Genomic DNA, 10834 nt, shown 5'->3' on the forward strand with positions numbered 1-10834 from the left:
CTTCTGCATTTATCTATCCATAAAATTTTCAGACACTTTTTGATGTTCTTTATCACAAAAAAGAAAAATTGTTGGAAAACTAGATGAATTTTATGTTGCTGGGCTAGTTGCACAGAGCTATTTAGATGAAAGCGCTGCCAAAGGTTTAAAAAGAGTTCAGTGAAGATAGTTCATTGACCGTGCTTCAACGTTTTAATGACAATGCTCTTTCTCATGTTCCAAACAGAGGTACCCTTCATATGTGAAGTCATGAAGATATTTAAGCACAGAGAGAAACAGAGGTCAATGTAGTAGACTCTAGTAAAGGACCAGATGAGGCAAAGATTAAGTCACTCTTGTAAAGAACAAACTACACACTTGATGTGACTACAAGAAAAAGGAAGTATGGGGTGTTGGGATTCTGTAAATTCCCACCCCCACAGTTACCTGGCAACAGCCAGGTATGCTCAGCCCCAGTTACCTGACACTGTAAAAGGGGCTACTTGCTCCCTCCTCTCTCTCTCTTGGCCTCTTGCTCACTCTTGTTCTCCTTCCCTTGGCCCTCCTCTCCCATTCCCTTCCCCCTCTCTCCCCATGTGTTCATGGCCAACCTCTGGTTCTCTACCCTCTTCTTTTCTTTTCTCTCTCTGCCTCTACTACACCCTTAACTCCCCTCCCCATGCCCTGACTAAACTCTATTCTGTACTATACCATGAAGTGGCTTGTCCCTCATGTGGAAGGAATTACGAACATGGGTTCCCCCAGGGGCATTCCTCTTGCTCCCAAGCCTTGGTGCGTCTCCATGGAGCATATCCACACACACACACTCTGTTCATCTCTTTCCTAACATTGCTGCCAAAACCCAGGACATCATCTCTTTCCCAACATGGGGGGCCACCTTCAGACTCAGTTTATTCAAGTCAGCAGCCTTCTGTTGGCACTGAGGTATTTGTGGAGAGGATTCCAAGAGATCTGCTTGAAGATGAACCGGTTCCATTGTTTTAGAAAGATGAACCTGTATGAGATCTTCTTTTAATGGTGGATCCCCTCACTGGCCTTATTGGGGGTTATGTGTTTGTCACTTTTTGTACAAAGGAAGCACAGGAGGCTGTTAAACTGTATAACAATTAGAAAGTTCATTCTGGACAGCACATTGGTGTCTGCATCTCAGTTGGCAATAAGAAGGGGGATGTGAACTTTGTTTTTAAGAGTAAAACTAAGAAACATACTTTTAAATAATTTAGGAAAGCAACCCAGTGTCTCACAGCCTTCATTGTTCACTTGCAACTAGATGATAAGAGGTATAAGAGGCATTTGTTTTCTTCAATATGAAGATCACAGAACAGCTGAGAAGGCAAGGTGGTTAATGAGTGGAAAAATTTTATAGATGAGTAATAAATTTACATTATTGTCACCCCTCTTTCTTTCCTTCAGCTCCTCCCATACCTTCTCACTCCGTCTTAATTTTCATAACCTCTTCTTCTTTGATTATTATTGATACAGCCACACACAGCTTGAGTTCATTTAGTGTTTGGGTAAATAACCTATTGGAAAACTGAAACAAAATAATTGTCCACTCAAATGTCAATCTCAGCTTCTTCATACTTTCTAGTCACTTTTTCCTCTATTCTGTGTGTTTCGGGATATAGCAATTTAGATGTGTTATCTCCTGCCACAAACAGCCTTTCTTTGTAGAGTGTAAAGATGAATATGGGGGACATTTACCAGTGATATGGTGTTTCTCCTCAAACATTCTCTTTCAGTTTCCTACATAGAAAGTAGCCCTGTCCTTTGCGTTTATCTTGCAGTGCCCTCCAAAACTTATGGTTAGCACTGACTCTACTTTGGTTCTCGAAAGGGAGCAACTGATGATATCTTTTTGTGAAAAGTCAATATGGAATATCCACTTAATTCTCCAGACAATAGGTTATCAGTAGGGTCAGATCCCTGCCATGAAATAGACATTTAAGTGCTTTGGTGGACAAATGGCATTGTTTGGAGACAGGACAATACATGTGGCCCTTATTTTCTTTATCCAACCTCAGTTTTGAATTGACTTTTTTAAACAAGATAACACCGAAGTCAGATTTGACATCTGGTGTAAGGATATCATTTCTCCAACACTGTTTATTAGGGAGATTATCCTTTCTCCTTTGTGTGGAAAAAAAGAAAGGGAATGGGAGAGCTAGACATGAGGAGGAGAAGACAATAAGAAATAAATGGAGGGAGGGAGGAGGAAAGGGGGAGTAGGAGGGCAGGAAGAAAGAAGAAAGGAGGAAAATAAAATAAAAAAAAGAAAACAATAAAAATGAACTCAAATTTTAATATTGAAATATATGTAAATAAAATTGATGCCTGTAGATTTATCAAAGAAAATAGAGAGATATAGAAAAGACATAGAAATTCCAAGATGAAAGGAAAGCATTACAACTGCCATCCTAGAAACAAAAATAACATAAGAAAGCCAAGAGCAGTTGTTTACATCTGTGATTCCAGCACATGGTTACTAGGATGATACAGTGATCTTCCTGCCTCTACAGTCCTGCTATATCTATTGATAATAATGATAGATAGTAATAATAATAAATTGAAATTAAAATACCATTAGAGAACACCATGAATATTTTCTAACCAATGAACCAGATAACTGAAAAGAACTAGAGAATTTTAGAAACATACTACATGCAAGAAAGCATTATGAGTAATTAAAAGTCTGAACAAACACAATTAGTAATAAGACTAAACCAGTCATAATGGAACTCCCAATTGAAAAAAATAAATATTTTAGCACTTACATAATAAGTACCAATTCTGCCCCAAACCTATACAGTTCTATTTTTATTTCACACTGATACCAATACTAAAGACATCATAAGAAAGAAAATCTATAAGCCAATATTCTTGATAAAAATAAATGTCTCCCAAGCTTTTCTTTCATTTGAGTGGCAGCATTTAACTCTTGAGTTCTGTAGTCTGTATAAATAAGATTATAAGGAAAACACCAGGTCTGTTGTCAGATCATGCAGTAATAAGGCACTCTTGGTCCATGGCCAGAGTGGCCTAGAAATGTCTGAATATAGGTAAACACTCCCATAGCTGACCCTGGGCAGCTGCTGCCTCTGCTGTTTCCATCTTCACTGACATCAGAACTCAGCATCTTTGTGGACTCAGCTCTCTAGTGTGGACTGAACACTGGAGGCTCTCCTGGAATATTCCAGGCCATCAGCAACAGCTTGGACTGCTGAGACACCCTGGCTCATGGAATATTCGTTATTAGAGTCTCTGCTTCTTCTGTGTATGAATAAACATCAAATCTCATTTTAATAGACATTTCTTCTGTTGGTTCTGTTCCACTAGAAAAACCTGAGTTATATAAAAATAAAGCCTAATTTTAACAAATATACTTTGGGCATTTCAATTCTATCTCATGGCACTCTTTTTAGATGTTTATAAATAAAACTGTCTTAGTGTATCATTGCTCTGAAGAAACACCATGATCAAGGCCACTCTTATAAAGACAAACATTTATTGAAGTTGGCTTTCAGTTTTAGAGGTTTGCTCCATTATCATCATAGGAGGAAGCATGGCAACATGCAGGAAGACATAGAGCTAGAGAAGGAGCTAAGAGCTCTACCTCTTGATCTAACTGCAGACATAGCAGACTGACTCTTCCACACTGGGCAGAGCCACACAGTGATTCACTTCCTCCAAAAAAGTCACCTCCTAATAGAACCACTTCCCATGGGCCAAGCATGTTCAAACAACCACATGGGGTTTCATTGTTGTGAAGGGACATCATGACCAAGGTAACTCTTATGAAGGCAAATTTGTAGTTATGGCTGGCTTACACTTTCATTGGTTCAGTCTATCATCAACATGAAAAGAAGCATGGCATCATGCAGGCAGACATGGAGGAGCTGAGAGTCTTACATCTTGATCCAAAGGCAGTCAAGAGGAGACTGCCTTCTGAAGACAGCCAGGAGAGAACTAGCATTCACAAATTGGGCAGAACCTGAGCATAGGAGCCTCAAAGCCTACCCCCACAGTGATGTACTTCCTCCAACAAAGCCACATCTACTGCTAAAAGGCCATGCTTCCTAATAGTGATACTCCCTTTAGCCAAGCATTGAAACAAATAAATCTATGGGGGCCTATTCAAACAACCACAAAAACCTAGCCATTAATATATATATATTATAATGCATAACTTTCCAAGCAGTGGGGTAGGATGGGAGGAATAGGAAGAAGAAAAAGAGGTAATTTTCTCAAATTGAAAGAAAACTATTTTAATAGAATAAATATTTGTCTTAAATGTCTCATTTGGGCGATGTGAAGAGTGAATGGGCCTTGTCTTGTTTTAATTTCTATCATTATGTCATAATGAAAATACTTTTGTGAGTATGCTTTCATACATTTGTAATCACAGTCAATGGAAGGCCAGCCTGGGCTCTACAGTGATTGGAAAACTGCCTTAGAAATCAATACCTCATTCCAAAATAACAAAGCAAACAAAATAAGATGAATAAATTCATTTTTAATATTTTTCCTGATATAAAGGGTACAGGCTCATTTTTAACAATTAAAAAATATATGCCAAAGATTATCAATGTATGTATTCTCAATATTTCCCTCCAAAGAAAAATGGAGGGAAAAGTTACATCATCCTATCAACCTTTTAGCATGTGAAGTTCTCCAAGTTCTCCCACCTACACAAATAGTTCAAAGATAGTTGCTCTTTGATAAGTACATCGGAATAGAATGTAAAAATATACAAATCCTAACATCCATAAAACTGTTGTGCATGAGTGTCAGCACTTTTGTAGTCATACAAGGAGTTGAAAATACTGTCACTGAAAAAGCTTTCTCTCTATCTCTCTTGTAGATATGACAAAGATATGAATGAATCCAGTTCCATTAAATAATAGAGTTAATAGCATAGCCTTAAGACATATCACCAACTGGTTAATTAAAAGTAGAAAGTGTAAAAAGTGAAAGTACCAATATTAAAAACGTAAGAATAAAAATATAAAGAAAGGCACATTCAAACACAGCTGGAGATAATGTGAATTGACACAGTTTCACTGATCTACTGATAATAAAAATGCTTTCCAATTGAAGGGCCATTACACTAAAAAAAAATCATCTCACAGGTGCACTTAAGTAATGCAGAGGTTCACCACAAGAAACATTTTACATGTTATTGTTTAATACCACACACAACACAAAGTCTATATGCCCATCCAAGGGCCATGATTAATTAAATTACAATGTAATCATACAAGGGAATTTTATGTAGCCATTGACAAGAATGAGATAGTTTTACTTATGCTGATATAAAAGTATCTCCAATATTCACTTTATTAGCTTCTATAAATAAAGAACTCCAGTGTGGTTTTGACAAGGAGATGTCTTGACAAGCAGATGTGTGCATATATATACATATGTAAATAAACATATAAATGCACACACATATTATAGTCATGTTGTATACACAGAAATTTTTTAGAAGAGCTCACATAAAATTCTTTAGTAATGATTGTCCTTTCTGCAGTTATTTGTTGAGGAAACTCATTTTTCATCATACTGTATCCCACAATTTGATGTTTTAAATAACTATATGCTTTCTTTGTAATAATTAAATCAGTTATCCCTAGAATAAACAGGTAGCAGCAAAGATTCCAAACTTCCAATGACAGAAAAACTTAAATGCAAATCCATTAGAATATTTGTGCTTTCTAAGAACTTCTGAAGAGCTAATTTACAAATAGTTCTTCCATTGTAGAATTTTTAAGAAAGCAAAGGAGTAATTATGATGTCTCTTGACTTCTTTTTCTTGCTTCTAGATTTCAACCACTGACAAAGTAAGCCAGTCTGTACCATTGACTTCGCCTTGTGACACTGGGTATGCCTCCATCTTGGTCACAGTATCATAGAGTGGATTGCTCTTCTCTGTGTAGCTAGCATAAGGCTGCATTTCATTCTTGGAAAAAACTCAAAGTTAAAATCCAATCAAAGGGGCTAGAAACTATTACCAAAATTACCCTTGCTTCTACCACGTTAGCATTGACTAAGAATGCTTATAAATGTGTCTCTGACTCACATGAGCAGAAAATCAAAGCTTTGATCTAATAATCTATCAAAAATGTCTGTTGATTTATATTTTGTGTGAGATGGTTGTCGGGTGAATGTAGACATGTAGAGGAGTAGGGGTGGCATAAGAGGTATTTCAAAAGAATGAGTCAAAGAAAATAGGAAGGTTGTCTTCGAAGAAGAAGAAGCAGGCTGCTTTATGCTTAGATAAGAGAAAAAATTATTTTGGTGTCTAAATGAGACAGTTTCATGCAGAAGGGAACATCTACTTGATTTCTCCAGAGAATACAATCCAAATAGGGCAAAGTTGTTAAGATACCATTAATCACATTAAAAAAATAGGTTGGAAACAGACAGATGGATACATTGATATTTATATCCAGAATTTGCTCCTTTATCATAGTATTTGCAAATCATTGTTTTCCATTCATTTCTGGAAGTTAATTTCTGATTTGTTGAGACTTACATATTAATTATCAGGACATTTTTGTACTATAACTGTTTATAAGATATATATTATAAAAAAGATATATATTATATATATTTGATAGATATTTAGCAAAATAAGCATTCTGACTGCTAACTGCAAAATCAGAATTGTTTTGTTCAACAAAATCATGATTATTGATGCAAATTATAAATTAGTCTACTAGATTTAAGACCATGTGATTTTAAATTTTGCATATATTCGTTAATTTATCTTACCTCTTCAACAGCTGAAATATCTTCTGATTTTGGCAATTTTTATTTTCTAAAAAAAAAAAAAAAAGCAAAACAATCTGGAGTGACTGAAGGCAACATAATTGTTTAAAATAAACAGTTATGGTATCAAAATGTTCTAATAATTAATATGAAAGTCTCAGTAAATCAGAAATGAATTACCAAAAATGAATGAAACACACTGATGTGCCCTTACCATAACCAAAAATTCTGGGTCTTAGACAAAAAAGCAAAACACTGAGATAGGAGCTTAATGCACTTAAATGGATGTGATGCCATCTCTTTGCTATATAAAAATAAATATTGTGGCTATTTCTCAAAATAAAGATATTAGCATGTCCTAATTCTCAGCCCTAATTGGCTTAATTCACAGTGCTTGCTCATCTGAGCATCTCAACACTGTCATCATGTAAGGTACTCCCATTCTAACCATCCATGTGTCTCTTTCGTTTACAAGAACAATGTTGTTCCTCAATAAAGTAATTGTCAGTCAGTCAGCCACATTTCTCACCCTTTTCTAATTCAATAAGGTGGAAGAAAAATTCAGCAGTTAATACCTGAAGCCAATGATTTTCAAAAGCAAAATGCATCCTATGATGACCAAAATAATAGATGGGATGATATATTGAATATATGGTCCTAATAGTTGGTGACCTGTAATGATAGAAAAAAATATGGTTCAAAGGTAGGAAATCCAGATAATGGTATACATTTCATTGATAAAATGAATACAGGAGTTAATGTATGGAACTGAAACATGCTCAAAATCAGGCAGCTAGAAAGATCAGGAGCTCCAGGGGAGAAGGGGAGGGGGTCTTCTTTACTAAATGGGCACACTGTTCTGGTCTCTACTAAACATTTATTTTATAATTGTGAATTAATGCTGCTTTTAATCTTGGTCAGAAAAAAATATTTGCAGCAGCTGATGGTTAATGCAGGGACCCATAACTGATCAAGGTTCTGAGAATAAATGGTTGTTGAATGGAGTGTTCAGCATTTTACAAAAGAATGTAAAAGCCAGAGGATAAGAAAGACTGTTGTAAAACGCAATCCTCCAGGCAAAAATAGGTGTTGAACTCAAAGCAGCAGCGGCTCCAGGTACAAGATGTGTACAAGACTAGACCTGTGAACGTTCCACCAATAATGGGGAAATGGATCATAAGTTGTCCTTGTTCGATTACATAATTCCCCATACATGCTCATGCAAGCAACCTGAATTAAATACAATGTGACACAAACACACACACAAACTGACAACAACATCACACACACAAAAGAGTAGAGGGGGGACATGTTAAAAGAAGTTCAATGGAAAGAAATAGAAGATAATGAGAGAAATGTTATCAAAGGTGTGTGAGTGTGTATGTGTCAAAATAATATATTTTAAGGAGAAAAACGAAAAATGTGTTTCAGAACTTTCAGAGAAGTAAACATCTATCTCTTTATTCAAGAGGGGGAAAGAAAACAAAAGACCTCTTCAGGAAAAGAGAAAATGATGTGGGAAGTTCTGTTGCTTGCTGTCTTTGCAGAATACTTCATATTCTCAAGGGACTGGTAGGAGAGAGAAGGGACTGGTGAGAGAGAGAAGGGACTGGTGGGAGAGAGAAGGGACTGGTGAGAGAGAGAAGGGACTGCTGAGAGAGAGAAGGGACTGGTAGGAGAGAGAAGGGACTAGAGTACCCTGTGAGTCAGGACATTTTGAATAATATTTAGATTTATACAGCTGTGGGTAAGAATTCATGTTGTGCTTCTTTATCCTAACTTTACACCTGACTACCATTTTGTATTATGAAACCCAACATAAAGCTAGGGGTGTTGTCATTTTTGTCATTTTATCATGAGCTTCAAATATACAAATAATTTCCAATAAATATTGGCTTCACAGCCAAGACAGAATAAGAAGGAAAATTGGTGCTCACTTTGAACAACTTCAAGAAAATCAGGAAGAGAAGAATCGCTACCCTAGGTCATTTATTCAATAAGCATAAGACATATGAAAGTATTGCTGTATCATATTAATACTCTGAGAGTTAAAATCTACACGTCACTGAAATATGAACATTTTATGATAGTTATAAAAGGACATTCAGAGAAGTTAGGGTTAGAATTATTTAGTACTAGCAATTCTGTTCACTTGATACAAAGTTACAAACTTCTCAGGCATAGCAGTGGATTCCCTAGCTTTAGAATAAAGTCTGACTAAGCTGTTGACATTGGCTTGCCTGTTCTTAGCTATTCATTATCTACGACTGAAGAATGAGTTCATACCAGTTCCCTCCCAAGGAAGGAGCAACTGCTCTGAAATCTCACCACTCAGGCAGCAGATTAGGGCAGATCATGAAGTCAAGGCTACAAAGAGCGCTCTTATCTCAGAAGAAAAAGAGAATATGGAGTAAAAATAGAAAAAACAGAGAAAGAGAAAGGGCAAACTGGCATCCAGGCCTGTGGATAGCTAATCAGGTAAAAGCACTGCTGTCAAGCAAGAGGATCAAACTTCTATCCCATATGGTAGAAGGACATGCTGTTCTCTGGTGCCTACATACTTACTATGGAACATGCACAAACACATACATACATACATACATACATACACACACATACATACATACACACATACATACATACACACACATACATACATACATACACACATACATACACACACAGATACATACACACATACATACATACATACATACATACATACATACATACTAAAGGCAAAAATATTTCAAGAAGGTACTCACTACTTCTACTCAGTTCTGTGAACAGAGACTTGGACTGGTTACCAGTTGTCACATGAGAGACAAAACAGAAAACAGTAGACACATTGTTCTGCTCCCAGTGGCATGTGCTCCTGACAGTCACAGTGCCATTGCTGTGTGATTCATTCTTAGTGACACAATCCCCATCTGGAGTCCAAGAGATCTGCGCAGCAGGCTTGCCAGCAACTGCCTCACAAACTGCGGTTCTATTTTTCCCTGGAAAGAGGGTTACTTCAGGGGGCACTGCAGAGAGTGAAAGGAAATAAAGATTCAGTCTTGTCATAAATTACAATTACAAATTGTTTCTATCTAAACTCTGGAGACCTGCAATACTGAAAGAGCGGCTACATGACAATGTCACTTACCCAGCACTTGGAGGTCATAGGCTGTACGGAAATTCCCATCAGGTGTTACTATCTCACACGAGTAATGCCCTTCATGCTGGAGGGTCACTGCACTGATCTGAAGGTCAGGACTGGGGTCAGGTGTGAAGGTGATGGTTCTGCCCAAGCAGTTGGTTCTGTTGGTCTCCCCTGTTCCTGGTTTGTAGGCTATTACGCAGGAAGGCTGTCCTCTGGGGATCATTATCCATGTTAGTAATACTGCACTTGTCAGTGGAAGAGAAGGGCAGCAGAGCAGAGCCTTTGTACCCATCTGCACAGACACTGTGGTGTTAACTGGGTACATAGAGAGAGAACGAGAAAAGGAAACCTTGTGAGTTAGGTCTCTTCACAATAACGTATATGAAGTTACACTAGAACACTACTTGACTAATAAAGGTACTCCAATGATAGTATTTTTTTCATACTTTCCTATGTTTAATTTATCAGAATTGAATACATTATTTATCTTCTAAAGTAAAGGTTCAGGCATGTGGGCTATGCCCAACTTGCACCATAAATCTTCCCTTTGCTCATACATTGACATAAATCATCTATAATGGTGAAAAGTTGGCTGAGTGGTGATTACTCAACAAAACTATCTGTCACAATCACTTGTGACAACAGTCAGCAATGTCATTGCTTTAACAGGAGCAGAACTTACTGAGAATAAGGCTTGCTTATGATAAAGCATTGCATTAACAACTTCACTGTGCTATTCAACATCACTTGCCTCTCTGGGGTACTCAAGTCCTCACAAGTCACATCCAAATAAAGGTCACCTAATCAGATGAAGAAATACATTCTTCAGCACAGTCCTGGGAGGGTGCCAATGCCACAGTCCCATCACTCACACTAAGATGACAAAGGTTGAAAGTAAAATCCTCAGGATCCCTCACA

General features: G+C 37.1%; 1 protein-coding gene across 1 annotated transcript; it reads right to left on the minus strand.

Annotated features, from left to right (window-relative positions):
* Window positions 1–5818: 5818 nt before the first annotated feature.
* On the minus strand, window positions 5819–10241 carry LOC308422863 (cell surface glycoprotein CD200 receptor 1-like; the record flags this gene model as incomplete). Its single annotated transcript, XM_080919506.1, is given in 6 exon segments — window positions 5819–5959; window positions 6775–6813; window positions 6817–6820; window positions 7347–7443; window positions 9537–9797; window positions 9920–10241. Coding segments are annotated over 6 exon segments (864 nt in total).
* Between the last annotated feature and the right edge of the window lie 593 nt (window positions 10242–10834).

The sequence above is a fragment of the Micromys minutus genome, assembly GCF_963924665.1.
Source record: "Micromys minutus genome assembly, chromosome: 7".
In the NCBI taxonomy this organism is placed as follows: Eukaryota; Metazoa; Chordata; class Mammalia; order Rodentia; family Muridae; genus Micromys; species Micromys minutus.